The following is a 16,651-nucleotide window of genomic DNA, read 5'->3' as shown; positions in this document are numbered from 1 at the left end:
ATTGAGCTATCTGTTTCATTCATTGTATTAAAAAATAGAACCGGTAATTAATTATTTATTTACCACATGAGGAAGAATCGAGAGTAAAACCCCTCTCCTCTTCGATTCACTGGGACCACTTCGACCGCACCCTTTTGAACAAGAAGACGGACTTGATGGTAAAGCTCCTTGAGGTGTGGAGGAGGAGGGCCAGATGGTGGGGTACGAGGAGGAATCTCGATGAACTCTATGGTATGACCCCTTCGTACAATGTCTAAAACCCAGCGGTCCGAGGTGATGGAGGACCACTGAGAATAAAACAGAGATTCGACCTCCAACACTTTGGGGATGACAAAAGTCATTGGCGCTTAGGAGTGGAACCGCAATAGGAGGACTTTCCCCTATAGGGTCTGGAGGACTGCTGACGATTGGACTGCTGCTGCGTGGGTGCGTAACGCTGGTTGCCCTGATTGTAGGAGTGGTACTGTTGTCCTCCTCGAAAAGTGGAAGATGTGCCACGTCCGCACGCACCTCAAAAGGGCTGCTTCCGGAATTGCAACGTGCCCAATGACTTTGCCGTATCGGTGTCCTTCTTAATGGACTCCAGAGCGTCATCTATGTGAGATCCGAATAGCGATTCACCATCATACGGCATATCAAGTATCTTGGATTGGACTTCCTGCCGGAAGGTGGTGGATTTTAACCAACCCTGGCGTCGTTGGGCAGCTGCACTTGCAAGGAGACGGAAGCGTGTACCAGCAATATCGACTGCACAGTCGATCATTTCTTCCGATGCTCTCTGCCCATCCTTAAGAATCTGCTGAGCGTCTGCCTTGGAAGCCTCAGGTATTAGATTTACTAATGCAGATATGTCCGACCACATCTGCCGGTCATAGCGTCCCAAAATGGCCAAGGCATTGGCTGCTCGAACAGAAGTGGAAGCCATTGTAGAAAACTTGCGGCCAATAGCGTCTAGGCGCCGACCCTCTCTATCGGGAGGCGCGGTGATTGGAGACGCTGGATTCCGGGCTCTACGCTGTGCAGCTTGAGTTACTACTGAGTCCGGCTTAGGGTGAGAGATCAAGCATGCCGGAGAACCGGTTGGGGCCTTGTATTTCTTCTCAAGGCGCTGTACTTGAGCAGGTAACGAGTTTGGAGCGTGCATGAGTTTAACTCACTCCTTCCAAACAAAATCGATTATTGGAATTGTGTGGAACTGCTTGTAAGGCTTATCTTTAAAATCGTAGAGGAAACAGTCCTCCTCCCGTTGCGTTCTAGGCAATTTGAAACGCTGATCCACTTTATCCATTAGTAGATGAAAACTGGCGATATCAACTGGAGGTGAATCACCAGAGTTTCCTGGCTGAGGAGAGGGCGTCTGCGTTCGGTAATCGTCCCACTCCGCCATATCCTGTTCGCCTGCATCCTCGTCCGAATCCTCAGGGACCTCTCTGTCCTCACGTTCTTGACCCGCCTCATCATCCGCATCCTGCGGATAAACAGTAGTATGAATTCTGATGGACGTCTGAACCTGGGGCGAAGTTGTGGGCGGTAAAGTTGGCGGAAGAGACGGGGGAGGCAGTGCAGCGGCAGCAGGAGATTGTAGAGGAGTACCTTGCGGCGTTGCTGGGAAACGACGGTTGTAATCATCCAGAATATGTTGGAGATTTGAGATCAATGTCAATGGTATTGTAGCCATAGGTACTTGGACCAACTGTTCCTCAGGTTGAGACTCTTGGTCTCCGTCATCTTCGTCAGTGTCAGACTCCTGACATTTGATAATTAAATCAGAGGGACTATGGGCTGTCCCAAATGTGTCACCTTCATTTTTAGACTCAGTGTCATGCTCAGAGGTAGTGGCAAACATTGGAGAAGGTGGTTGCGGCTCTGGAGCAGATAACTGTTGGCACGGAGCCGTACTGCTATGATGGGATGAATCAGCAGTGCTAGAGGATCCTGAAGTTTTCAAAGGCACTAACGGCAACGAGGCAAAGGAAGCCGGTACCACCGTCGACGGTGCCGTCTACGCTATCGTCAACGGTTCTGTTTTGGCTGTCGACGAAGACAATTTAGAAGCATCCATCGTCGACGGTGTGGCCGTCGATGGAGTCATCGTCAGTGTTACCGTCGACGGGCGATCGATCGTAGACGAAGTCGTCGACGTAGGCAGAACCTCCGTAGACAGAGCTCTCGTCGACGAGACCTTGGTCGGCGGAATCTTAGTCGACGACGAAGATTTCTTAGAGACTTTCGTCTACGAGGAATCTTTATTCTTCGTCGACGAGGTGATGGGAATCGTCGACGAGACAGGCTTGGAAGGCAAGGAAACTCTTGTCGGCGTGAAGGCTGTCGACGAGACCGTCGTCGACAAAGTAAAAGCTGATGTCGTCGTCAGCGTCGTCGTCGACGATGAAGACATTGCGGTTCTCGTCGTCGGAACGCTCGTAGACGCTCCCGTCGACGACGGAACTCTAAGAGTTGTGGAAACACTCCTAGAGGCAGCAGAAGACGCCTCAGAGCCAGGTCTCGTGGGCGTAGTGGTAGTAGGAGTGGTAGGAGACACCACAGAACCCAGAGGCAGGGCTAATTTCTTCTTTTTGAGGAAAGGAGATGGAAAATCCTGTACACTACCACGCTTAGAGGCTGCTGTAGAAGGACCAGATTGAAAACTCTCTGCATCTGACAGAGCAGAATCCTTGTCCTTCAGACGTTGGAGCCAAAGGAGAAGACGGCCTTCTCTGTCCTTTAGAGTCTTTGTAGAAAAAAGCGCAGCTTCCCACAAGAAGAGCAAGGTCTGAATAAAGACTTCTTACTTGACATGTTGAGAAAAACTGGAACTAGAAGATTTGAGGCAAAGAACTGAGCAGAGCTCAGGGAGACTCCCTTCACACGACGTGCGGTAGAAAATCTGAGGGCTTGAGCTTCTGAGGAGAAGGTTCTAGAGGGTGCTGGCGCCTGATTGGCTGTACTTTGGACTAACATAATGACACTAATGGGGTACAAGTAGTTTTTTTCTCTTTACCATGCATTCCTATGTAGGAATTGTTTTGGAGGTTTTCAGTTGTATTTCCTCTTCTTTTATTAGGTATTATGTTTATATATATATATATTCACTGAAAAAACCATAGGTTATAGACCATATATAGTTAGGAATTAGCATTTACAAAACCTTGAAAATTCACTGAAAAAACCATAGGTTATAGACCATATATCGTTAGGAATTAGCATTTAAAAAACCTTATTTTACTCACACAAAACCATTGAAATTCCATATATAGTTAGTTGCACTAACTATATATCGCGCACCCGCAATCCACTGCTGATGATGTCACATATTACATCATTCATGACATGGTCAGTGACATCACTGATGACATCATCCATTGACTGTGTGTTTCTGTAAAGTTTAAATATGTTTTACATATTGAAGAATGAGTAGCTGTATAAGTGTCTGGATGAAGGATTTAGGTGCGTGACTGACTGTATGAGTGAGTGATTAAATGTGTCTCACTGAGTGCATGGGTTAGTGACTAAACTGTCTTAATTTGTGCATCATTATGTCTGTTGTTCTGTAAACTGCTGCATGTGTTGATCAGTAGCTATATGAGTAACTATATGGGTTATTGATTGATTGTCCAAGTATTTGTATGGGAGACTGAGTGTGTGTGTGGCTGGCTGGGAGATGTGTGACTCTGTGCAGATCAATGTGTACTTGTATCAATAATTGTATAAGAGAGTAAGTATGTGTGTATATGTTTGAAAATGTAAGGTACTCTATGTTTAAATGGAAAATGGAAAAAATAGAAAATGGAAGTGTGATTGATTCTTTACAGGACTGACTAGGTGTGTGAGTAACTCCATGGATGAGTGGCAGAGTGTGAGTGTCTGTATAGCTGTATGAGTGCATATGATAGTGTTGTAAAGATGAGTGATTGTATGTATGAATGATTGTATGGGTGAATGAGTGAATGTGTGTGTAGACGTAGGAATCAGTGAGTGCGTATGTAGTAACTAGTATTGGTGTGTCAATGGTTTCAAAAATTATACTCTGTATTTAACACTGGGTGTAACAGAGGTTATATTAAAGTGTGAGGAGATGCATTGTATTGTCACATGAATGATATCATCAGTGATGTGGTCATTGATGTCAAATGAGATGTCATCAGTGATGTCATCAGTGATGTCATTTGAGATGTCATCAGTGATGTCATCAGTGATGTCACTGACCATGTCATGAATGATGTAATATGTGACATCATCAGCAGTGGATTGCGGGTGCGCGATATATAGTTAGTGCAACTAACTATATATGGAATTTCAATGGTTTGGTGTGAGTAAAATAAGGTTTTTTAAATGCTAATTCCTAACGATATATGGTCTATAACCTATGGTTTTTTCAGTGAATTTTCAAGGTTTTGTAAATGTTAATTCCTAACTATATATGGTCTATAACCTATGGTTTTTTCAGTGAATTTCAATGGTTTTTTAATAGCAAATATCATAAGCTGTCGAATGTCAAGTACGTGGTAAGTAAAAACATTTTCGTGTTTATGCACACTGATCTGCTTTGAATGCTGCCCCCCCCCCTCATTTCTATTAGGAGTACTCTCTCTTTGCAGATAGTGAAGGGTAGTTAACGCAGGCCTTTGCCCCCGTTGTAATCCGTCGTGCCTGCTTCTCTCTCCATTTGATTGATTGTTCTCTTTGGTTCATTCTCTATTTACAAACAAGCACAGAGTCGCAATACTCTGTTTAGTCTTTGCAAATAGCGAAAAATCGTGTAAAAAAACAAAAGGAATCGAGCAAAATCAGTAGGCCACTAATGGGATCTCTTTTTGACCTCGCTAAAATAGAAACATTAAGAACAACCCCTCATGACAAATACAAAACTAGTGAGATGAACTGAACTCCACACCATGATGGCTGCAATACAGCTCGGCTCCGCCACCCACCCCGCCCAAAATAACGATAAAGAGCGGCTGCCATGATTGCTCGCGGAATGGCCACGACGGAGCTACGAAATGGTGCTGCTCTCATGCTAACGCCAGCTTCAGTCTGAAACATCCAGAAACACTGTAGACTACCAATTCGATCAGTTCCGGTAGTGCCCCAATGTAACCCGGTAGAGAAGAACTAGCCCTCCCCTCTTTGACTGATGGTTCTTGTTGCCTGTCCCTTCTGTTGTCATTTAACAGAACTATTTAGCCTGCTGAAAGGGGTTGTGTTCCGACCGCTGGTTGGTGGAGACATTTTGACTATATTCTGGACCTGCGTTGTCGCGTAATGCGTCATATGACGCGCCGCGTTAGCGCATCCGGAAGTCATCCGGGGCGCGACGCGCAGCGCGTAACGTAAGCATAACAGGTCATGTGACTTGTTAATAAAACTTTTCATTGGTTCATTTTACTTTTCTCATTTTAATGATGAAAGGCTTGGTCATATGACCTAAAAATTACGCTTTTTATTACTTCCGAACATTATTTTTTCTTAAATATATGTTATAATGTTCCAGGCTAATGTACTTTCCCGGAAAATTTACAACTGTCCTGCAAGTAAAATATATTCTTTTTTCAAGAAAAAGGGCGTTTCTTCGTCCCATGACGGAGCCATTGAGCAAAAGAGGGTCGACCTGCTGTCTTAGTCGCCGATACGCCTGAATATGAGATTCTTATCGATCACTTTATGTTGCAGGAGTAGAAAACACAACAGCCCTTGACCATTTATCTTTACTGCGTTCCTGCGCATTATACCTTTTACCCTTCATGTAATTGGTCTGCTTTATTTCACTTGCCTTTTAATGATTCTAAAACAGTGACTATTATTAAAAACTTTACCAATGTATATACTACTACCATGTTTTCTTTTAAAAACCTTTATTGTGAAAATTTCATTATACAAATACGAGCCTATAACCACGTGGGCCGGCCACGGAGCAAACTGTAATCGTATATGATGAGTAGACATTTACACTGTAGAGGAACGTAACGGGCGGGCCATTAGGTTGCAAAAACTAAGGTGTCTAACAGTTGCGGAATCGGTGGACGTACATTTTATAATTAAAATACGACAGGGCCAGTTACAATAAAATTATCTAGATATACATTTGCGGGCAAGTACCATGCGCGACGTTAATTCGAACTTTCAATAGTACAGTAATCAATAACACATCAGAACTTAATATCAATAGGGATGTCGAAATACTCAATCAATTCTCGTCCCCGCCCGCCATGTGCTTCAAAACTGCATACGTATCTCGTGATTTCAAGGTTCTGCAACCAGTACACAACAAGGAGTTACGAGTCCCATTTATTCCGGCGCCATTTTGGGCGAGGACGGGCAGGTCCAGGATATAGTCAAAATGTCTGTACCAACCATCGACTATGATGATGTTCATATGCTGTATTTATAGAGTAACACTCATCTGTCCACATGAAATTAATTTGCCACAATCTAAACATGTCATTTTAATCTTTCCAAAGTTCTTCTAAATATTTGGGACCGTTTCCCTTGCCTCTGATGCTGTCAGTGCCACTTCTTTGATGAATGTACTGGCAGGTCGGGGGTTCTCCTCCAAATCTCTCTTTTATGCAGCACTATAATTAATTGGTGCCACCTCTCCATATGACGATGCATGGTATAGTTACCATAACTATATTTTTTTTCGGTTCCTCTGGAGAGTACATCGTGGCAGATGAAGCGTATAACGTACCGGGCATTTACCTTTTTTTGCATGTAGAGGAAAGGAAAAAAAAATCGAGCGTCCGAGTTCTAAGGTGTCCCAGGGCCATTTTAGTGGACCAGGCCCAAATCCAAAGAACAGGCCGCCATTTTGAGAGTCCTGTTGCAGCCGCCTGTCGCTGTAGCATCAAGAGCGGCCAAAACTCAGCTGAATGGCAACTGAAACGGTAAAGGGGCGCCCCACTACAGCAGACGAGCCTCCACCTAGGAAGGCCCGTTCACGCCGCCTCCCCCCCCCCCCCTTCGGGCACCCCACGCCGTTATTCGGAGCAGTATTGTAGGATGGCCACACCAGTGCAGCAACTTGCTAGACACCACCTCGGTGGTAACCGAATCTCAGCGCCTTGTGGTGTCTTCTATTCAGAAAACATTGTTGTGCTGCCTTCGACCTATTCGCCGCAAGTGCGCACGCAACTCAGCTGCATAGCTTGCTAGACACCACCTCGGTGCTAACCGAATCTCAGCGCCTTGTGGTGTCTTCTATTCCAAAAATATTGTTGCGCTGCCTTTGGCCCCATTCGCACATCGGTCCGCTACTGCCGCCATCTCACAGGCCAACGGGGCGCCCCACGCCGACTTTCAGCATTGTAGGATAGCCACACCAGTGCACCTTACTAGACACCACCTCGGTGCCATCCGGATCTTGGAATCTCAGCGCCTTGTGGTGTCTTCTATTCAGAAAATATTGTTGCGCTGCCTTTGGCCCCATTCGCACATCGGTCCGCTACTGACGCCATCTCACAGGCTAATGGGGCGCCCCACGCCGAGTTTTAGCATTGTAGGATGGCCACACCAGTACAGCAACTTGCTAGACATCACCTCGGTGCCATCCGGATCTTGGCATCTCAGCGCCTTGTGGTGTCTTCTAGTCAGGAAATATTGTTGCGCTGCCTTTGGCCCCATTCGCACATCGGTCCGCTACTGACACCATCTCACAGGCCAACAGGGCGCCCCACGCCGACTTTCAGCATTGTAGGATAGCCACACCAGTGCACCTTACTAGACACCACCTCGGTGCCATCCGGATCTTGGAATCTCAGCGCCTTGTGGTGTCTTCTATTCAGAAAATATTGTTGCGCTGCCTTTGGCCCCATTCGCACATCGGTCCGCTACTGACGCCATCTCACAGGCTAATGGGGCGCCCCACGCCGAGTTTCAGCATTGTAGGATGGCCACACCAGTACAGCAACTTGCTAGACATCACCTCGGTGCCATCCGGATCTTGGCATCTCAGCGCCTTGTGGTGTCTTCTAGTCAGAAAATATTGTTGCGCTGCCTTTGGCCCCATTCGCACATCGGTCCGCTACTGACACCATCTCACAGGCCAACAGGGCACCCCACGCCGACTTTCAGCATTGTAGGATAGCCACACCAGTGCACCTTACTAGACACCACCTCGGTGCCATCCGGATCTTGGAATCTCAGCGCCTTGTGGTGTCTTCTATTCAGAAAATATTGTTGCGCTGCCTTTGGCCCCATTCGCACATCGGTCCGCTACTGACGCCATCTCACAGGCTAATGGGGCGCCCCACGCCGAGTTTCAGCATTGTAGGATGGCCACACCATTACAGCAACTTGCTAGACATCACCTCGGTGCCATCCGGATCTTGGCATCTCAGCGCCTTGTGGTGTCTTCTATTCAGAAAATATTGTTGCGCTGCCTTTGGCCCCATTCGCACATCGGTCCGCTACTGACGCCATCTCACAGGCTAATGGGGCGCCCCACGCCGAGTTTCAGCATTGTAGGATGGCCACACCAGTGCGGCAACTTACTAGACACCACCTCGGTGCCATCCGGATCTTGGCGCGTTGTGCTGCCTTCGGCCTATTCGCACATCGGTCCGCTACTGACGCCGCCTCACGTGCCAACGGATTTTCTACGCTTTTTATACCCTATGCCGCATAACAGGTCATGTGACTTGTTTATAAAACTTTTCATTGGTTCATTTTACTTTTGGTTTCCTAATGATGGAAGGCTTGATCATATGACCTAAAAATAACACTTTTCATTGGATGAAAACTTTTTTTTTTCCCCAAACGATGAAAGCCCCACCTTGTTTCTGGATGTTTCACACTGAAGCTGGCGTCACCATGAAAGCACCACCATCTCGTGGCTCCGTCGTGGTCATTCCGCGAGCAATCATGGCAGCCGCTCCCCACCAGAAGCCTGCAGGAGTCGGGGGCCCCCAAAACTTTTGTTGAATCCTCAAGGCGGAGGGGACGCTTTCGAGAATGGGGTCCAAGACCTAGCAGACAAGCGTCCGATTTGCAAGGTGTCCCAGGGCCATTTCAGTGGACCAGGCCCAAAAAGAAAAGAGCCTGCCGCCATTTTGAGAGTCCTGTGGCAGCCGCCTATCGCTGCACCGCAAGAGTGGGCGCAACTCAGCTGAATTGCGGCTTTTGACACAGTGGACCAAAAGCGGACGGAATGGCAACTGAAACGGTAAAGGGGCGCCCCACTACAACAGACGAGGCTCCACCTGGAGAGGCCCGTTCACGCCGCCTCCCCCCCCCCCGGGGCGCCCCACGCCGTTCTTCGGAGCAGCATTGTAGGATACCAAAACCAGTGCGGCAACTTACTGGACATCACCTTGGTGCCATCGTTCTGCTGCCTTGGAACTATTCGCACAACAGTTTGCTACTGATGACCCACCCCCCGCGACGCCCCACGTCGGATGCCGAAATCAGTGCGGCACCCAGGCAACATCACCTGGGTGCCGTCCAGAAATCTGGACGTTGTGCTGCGTTGGGACTATTCGCACAGCCGACCGCTACTTCGTTGTTTTTCCCTAAAAATGTTTATATGTTTTTACTGTTTTTGTTTTGTTGTATATATTTATAAGTTATTAAAGTTTTATAATCTTACTACTGTGTTGGAGTGCTATATATTTTTAATGTGACACATAATTGTAAAAACTTTGATGAACAAAGAGTCATCCCTGGAATCTTCCGCTTCAGGCTCGGTCCCCTCCCCAATCACAATACAGGATGGTTTTCAGATAGTAGGAACGCGTGTGCTGTGACGGATCTCATCGAGTGTGGGCCTTGATCTACTATAACTCCTTTGAAGAGGGGTGATTCTTTACAGCTGGGGCCATAAACTACATCTGCAGGGCTAGCTGATAGCCTAGGACCGGCCTGGACAATTGGACACAGAGGAAAAGGAGTGTCAGAGGGTGCGGTAGTGAATAGGGCGAAAGGGAGGTGTCGGGCGGGCACAGGGTGTGATTCTCAGGGAAGAGCAGCGCAGATGGGGGGAGGTTTATTACCCATGCATAAGACAGAGAACGAGGGTGACCAGTGCCTGGGGGAGATGCTTGCGAGGGTGGGGAGCCATGCTAAGGATCGACAGCGTGCAGAGAGTGGGTCTGGTCAAGTCATCTAAAATGGCTGCCGTGCACAACAAAAGTGTGGCATTTGAAAAAAGGCAAGATGGCGCAGACAATGTTTTTCAACACTTCCTGATTTCCTTCGAATCGAACGTTAACAGACGTTGGGGCATATTACCAAAGTTAAGCGATATTTATCCCTAACGATGCTTAGCAACGATTTTTTTACCGCTAAGCATCGTCAGAAATTATCGCAGATAAACCTTGCTATTATCTAGGTTTATCGCAAATGCCATAAAAAACGACCGCAATGCATTAATATCGCTGAAAACTCACCGATATTCATGCATTACCGAGCTAATGCTCTTAGCCATGTTATCCACCTCCCATTGGATAACATGGCTAAGAACTGCTCAGGGCAGGTGGTAGCTTTTGGAGATATTCGCGCTTAGCGCGAATATCTCCAAAAGTTGGTAATAGGAGATAGCGATGTTAGCGACTGTTTCCAGTCGCTAACATCTTGGCATGCCCACTTTGCATGTCATTAGTGATCAATATCACTGACATGCAAAGTGGGGCCCAAGATGGTCGCTATCTCCTACTAGCGGTCGCTAACTGGTGTTAGCAACAGCTAGGTAATACAGAGATAATTTTATCTCCGCGAAGCGGAGCGCTGTTACAGATATATATCTTTTTTTGAACGTTAATTACTCAAAATCCACTGAAGCACATATATTGAGACCTAGCAAAGGCACATCGAGCTACCAGTCCCTACAATTTTGCCAAGTTTCGTGCAAATCCATTCAGCCGTTCGATTATTATTATTATTTTTTTTTTTGCCCCGCGGGGCCCTTTTAAAACCTCCACATCAAACCTAGGGGGTCAGGGAGGATCTACTATGCCCCCTTATGGTCATTTGCCCCTTCGCTTTGGCCTCCTCTTGTCTCTCGATCCTACCGAGAGACAAGATGGCGGCCGCTACGGACTGTTTGGAATGTTTACAGACGCCGGAGAACCAATCAGCTTCGCAAAGCTCCGTTACGCGAAAAGTACGCGAAGCGGAGCGCTGTTACAGATATATATCTTTTTTTGAACGTTAATTTCTCAAAATCCACTGGAGCACATATATTGAGACCTAGCAAAGGCACATCGGGCTACCAGTCCCTACAATTTTGCCAAGTTTCGTGCAAATCCATTCAGCCGTTCGATTATTATTATTTATTTATTTTTTGCCCCGCGGGGCCCTTTTAAAACCTCCACATCAAACCTAGAGGGTCAGGGAGGATCTACTATGCCCCCTTATGGTCATTTGCCCCTTCGCTTTGGCCTCCTCTTGTCTCTCGATCCTACCGAGAGACAAGATGGCGGCCGCTACGGACTGTTTGGAATGTTCACAGACGCCGGAGAACCAATCAGCTTCGCTTCACAAAGCTCCGTAACGCGTAAAGTCCGCGAACCGGAGCGCTGCCTGGTCCGCTGTTACAGATATATATCTTTTTTTGAACGTTAATTTCTCAAAATCCACTGGAGCACATATATTGAGACCTAGCAAAGGCACATCGGGCTATCAGTCCCTACAATTTTGCCAAGTTTCGTGCAAATCCATTCAGCCGTTCGGGCTAAAAGTGAGGCCAACCGCCCTATGGAAAACTCAATGTTAAAAACACGTTTTGGGACCCCCCTTTTTTCTCGGCCCCCCCTTGACGAACCCCCCCCAAATTTTCAGGGGCTGCTCAGAAACAAAATGTTCCATTTTCCTGAAAATTTCAGCCAATTCCGTCCACAAACGCCAAAGTTATTAGACATAGAATTTTCAAAAATCCCATAGAGAAAAAATCCTAACTATATATACCTACTGGCACCCGCCAGTAGGAGATATATATATATCTCTGCCACCAATACGTTCTTTTAGAAGGCGCACGCTGTATCACGGTCAGTGCCAGACAGCAGGGATGAACGTATCCCCACAAAACAAACTTCCACCAAGCAATGATTAATGTCTGCACACGTCCAAATGCTTGTTGAAGGGTATTTATTCAAGAGACTATGACCTTCCTAATTTCCTTTCACACTATTGAGAAAGCATAATTACTAAGATGACAATGTAAATCTTTTTGTAATTTTATATGTTGAAATTGTGTCATTTTGTTTTAAAAAACTACATCTCCCAAGATGCTTCATTATGGGCTGATTGGGAGAAACAGTATAAAAAGTGAAAATAGAAAATGGACCAGTGGTAAACACTGATCAAGACCTGCGGTCGAAACACGTAGGTGAATGGGGCTCTGCAAGTCTCTTGAATAAATACCCTTCAACAAGCATTTGGACGTGTGCAGACATTAATCATTGCTTGGTGGAAATATATATATATATATATATATATATATATATATATATATATATATATATATATTTAGCATTATTGCTATTTTATTTACCGTGGGACTCCCACTTCGACGACGGGGAATATTCAAGCATGTGAATCTATGAAAGGCACCCCTAATACTGGAGAATAAAAGATCCCTGATTCCTAGTGGGCTTTCTGCCCCCCGGAGGGCAGATCGGGGTAATAAGCCCCATCTGCCCCCCAGGAGGCAGACAGACTGTTATTAGGGTCTGGGGGAGGAGGCATTAGCATGCCTATTGTGGGCAGCCCCACCCATTTTTATTTAAAAAAAACAATAATCCCTGGTGCCTACTGGGCTTTCTGCCACTGGGGGGTGCTATTGCCACCATCTGCGCCGCGGGGGGCAAAAATACTGCAGCAATTTTTGGGAGGGGTGGGGGCATTATAATGCCCATTTAGGGCAGCCCACCACTAACTATTAAAAAAAAAATCTCTGGTGTGAAGTGTGCTCTCTGCCACCCGGGCAGGTGGGGCAGATAGGGGGCTAATGCCCCATCTACCCCAAGGGGGACAGAAAGGCAGAATATTTTATAATATACAGGGGGGAGCAAAAGCCCTTGTTCGAGGGGCCTCCCCCTCCCTGGAGCAGAGTGGCTAATTTCACTTCGATTTTTAATGTAATGTCGTCAGCGTGTCTTTACATTGAAAAATAAATGACACGGGAGGTTGGGAAAGCTCTACCCCAGCTCCAGAGGCCCAAAGAAAAATGGAAATCCCTCTGCTGTTTACAGAAGAGGCATTTTATGCTCATGTGCAGACAACAGAATGGTTCAATCTTCGGCACGAGCACTGTCATGCGCACCGAACCGGTTAAGGAAAATTTACTTTTAGAAAGTTACATTTTCCCTGTCTGAGATTAATGGAGGCTAATTTGCATTTACTCTCTAGCTTCTCGCAGCCAGTATTTAGCCTTCAATAGGTGTGCAATGCCTACTAGGAGCAAACCGTACACTGACCTGAATTGGCTGAGATCCCTCCTCTGAATATGCAGACTGGCATCTATGAGCATCCTTTCTCTCACTACAGTGGCTGACAGACACACACAGACACATACACCCACAGACACACAGACACAGACACACAAAGAGCCTCTCCCCAGTCCGCACAGCCCACATTTAATGTGGTCGAAGACTTTAGCCATCTTGAAAATGCCCAAAGTGGTAGAGTTGGCAGTTAGACGTTTTAGTCCATTGGTTAGAGAGTGCCCAGGAGTCATTCATGCCCACTAGCTAGTGCCAGGAGTTATTATTGTACCTCCAGGCACCCACTTCAGAACACTGCCTAGACCTGCGGAAAATCAGAAGACTGGACCTGCTGTCTGAAGAATCGGACCTGCTCCCTCTTGTACCCAGAATAAAACAGGGGACTTCAGGCGGACCTTCTCTTCAAGGAACAGGGATACAACAAGCTGTAGGAAGCATTTTCCTGGAAGTACCGAGCGAGCGGACCAGCGGCAACTGGACCTGCACTAGCTGAACCCTTCTACTGGCCTCTGCCTTATACCCTGTGAGTTTCTAAGTGCCTCCCCTGAGGTCCTGGGATGGTTTTTAGTAGTGTGCACATATGGTGGGTTGGGACTTAAAGGACCATGTCTTGAAAGTAAAATCTTTGACAAGGCTAAATCTGGTTGGTGTATCTAACCCACATTCCACTACAGTCAGCCTCAAATTGAGCTCAGGTCTAAGTCTACCACAATCATGGACTATCATTTACGCTTTGTACTTTTCAGCACTATACCTACATAAAACTTTAAAAATACATTCTGGCTCCTCTGACTGGATTTTTGTCATTTTGTGTATTAAATTGGGTCTGTTTTTCTAGTTTCTTATAAACATTTTAGCTAAGCCTGTCTGATCTGTGCCATAGCTACCAGGGGTTTGAGCTCAGGTTAATTTAGAGACTTTAAGGGTGGGCACTGACAAGGGTTATGATTATTCCATGCGGTGGGTCATCACACACCCCAATTATTATTCCAATTTCGTATACCCCCGCATTGAGCAGATACAACCAAGAATTAAACACAAGGCCTAAAGAACTAGTAGAACAGGTCGTTCCCATGAAATAACTTTGCAACAAACCTCTAGCACGCAAAGTACACATATATTCCTTCAAACTCCAGAGCACATAGAATGTGTAGCTAAAGTGCAATGCCCTCTAAAAAGGTCAGTCCAAAAAACCCCAGAAATAGTGCCTCTAAACAGCATAAAACAAGTGAAATCCACTAAAATACTAATGCTGTTTTTAAATCAGTTAGGGGCAATGTTCATCATAGAGGTAACATTTGTTACAAATTACTCCAATTGTTCCTAGAGGGTAGAGTCACCTACCTCAAATAATAGTTCGATATCTCAATCCGGCATTTTACAATACATAAATTGTTACAGCCAAACAATTACATTAAAATGTAAAAAAATATATATTTTGTTTTGTAATTACCTGTTGGAAGGGGGTGGCTGTTGTACCTGAGGTCCTCGAGCTGCTTGTGAAACTGGAGCCTTAGTAAGACCCAACATTTCCTGTTTTTAAAGAATAAAAAAAAGACAAACAAATATTAAAGGCACTTACCAACTACAACAAATTTAAAGAAAGAAAACCCAACTTCCATGGTAAATTTAAGGAAGAAAGACACACACTCGTTTAAACTGATGAAGTTAACATATTTTGTGAGGAAGAAATGCGTTACTTACCTGTAACAGCAGTTATCCAGTATTGGTGTCTTTCATAGATTCACATGCCTGAATCATTCCCCGTCGTCGAGACGGGAGCCCCGGTACATAGAAAAGTAATGTCCTATAGACATACATAGAGAAAAGTAGGCCTAAGGGCCTTGCCTTAGTAGCCTATCTATGTCCTTTTGTAAAAAGGACCAAAATCCTGAAGGTAGCCAATCAGCTACCACCTCCCTCTAGAACCTTCCTGCCAGGAGCCTCAGTCTCTCAGATTTTCGTACGCACCAAGCTAGGTAGACGTAACATATGTTATGGAGTGAGAGATGAGTCCTTCCTGGGGAGGCGGGAGGGTTGCATGTGAATCTATGAAAGACACCAATACTGGATAACTGCTGTTACAGGTAAGTAACGCATTTCTTATCCAGTATTATGGGTGTCTTTCATAGATTCACATGCCTGAATCAGAATAGCAAGCAATACATTATGCACATTTGCGATGGAACATAACAAATAGTCTGAGATAATACATATCATGCGACTAGTAACCATCAGCAATACAAATAAGAAAATAAATAAATGTGCATACCATTGCAGGACGGTGGGAAGGAGGAAGGCTCATCTTACTGGAATAGATGGCGAAGTACAGCCTGGCCCACAGCAGCATCCTGCATCAGTTCCGTATCCAGGCAGTAGTGCCTGGTAAATGTATGCGGCGATTTCCAGATCGCTGCCCTGCAGATGTCCAGAATCGGTACTCCAGCGAATAGTGCCGCCGATGTGGACACAGCCCTTGTGGAATGCGCTCGGACTTTGGAATGTAATGGACGTCCGGCTTTGTCATGGCAAAAAGCAATTGCCGCTGATATCCATCGTGAAATGCTTTGTTTGGAGAGTGGCATGCCTTTTCTAGGTCTGCTGAAGGCGATGAAAAGCTGATTTGTTTTTCTGAGATGTTTCGTTTTGTCTAGGTCAAATTTTAAACATCTCTTTAGGTCCAAAGAGTGAAGAGATCTTTCAGCCACAGTACTGGGGTTCGGGAAGAATGAGCGAAGTACAAGTGGTTCATTTAGATGGAAGTCCGAGGGGACTTTTGGAATGAAGCGAGGATTGGTTCTTAAAATCACTCTGTCCTCCCTGAACTGCATGAAAGGATCTTGTATTGAAAGAGCTTGTAACTCACTGACCCTTCGCGCTGAGGTTAAAGCCAAAAGAAGTGCAGTTTTCCATGAGATGTATTTGATATCAGCCCTATGGATGGGCTCAAATGGGTGCTTCATCAATTGGTTGAGTACCACATTAAGGTGCCACGTTGGTGGAACTCGTCTTGGCCTTGGAAATGATCTATAGAGCCCTTTAAGGAATTGCTTTATTAATCTGTTGGACCATAGGGAAGGTCCTTTTTAAGTTCTCGTAAAGCGGGCGATTGCTGCCAGATGTACTCTAATAGAGGCATGTGCAAGTCCCGATTGTGCCAGATGTAGTAAATATGGCAGTAACTGCTCTGGAGTGATCTTGAAAGGATGTAGATT

General features: G+C 45.8%; 1 protein-coding gene across 4 annotated transcripts in view; it reads right to left on the bottom strand.

The window, feature by feature from the left end:
• The window catches only part of SEC23A (SEC23 homolog A, COPII component), an 891,592-nt gene that overhangs the window by 775,925 nt on the left and 99,016 nt on the right, over window positions 1-16,651 (bottom strand). For all 4 annotated transcript variants that reach the window (XM_078659766.1, XM_078659768.1, XM_078659769.1 and 1 more), the window contains one exon: window positions 14,890-14,969. In XM_078659766.1, coding sequence (XP_078515892.1) covers window positions 14,890-14,969 — 80 coding nt within the window. The remainder of the gene's footprint in view (window positions 1-14,889; window positions 14,970-16,651) is intronic.

Source organism: Lissotriton helveticus, chromosome 9, assembly GCF_964261635.1.
Source record: "Lissotriton helveticus chromosome 9, aLisHel1.1, whole genome shotgun sequence".
NCBI classification, from domain to species: Eukaryota; Metazoa; Chordata; class Amphibia; order Caudata; family Salamandridae; genus Lissotriton; species Lissotriton helveticus.
The sequence above is the reverse complement of the archived record's forward strand: the minus strand, read 5'-3'. Positions and strand labels throughout refer to the sequence as shown.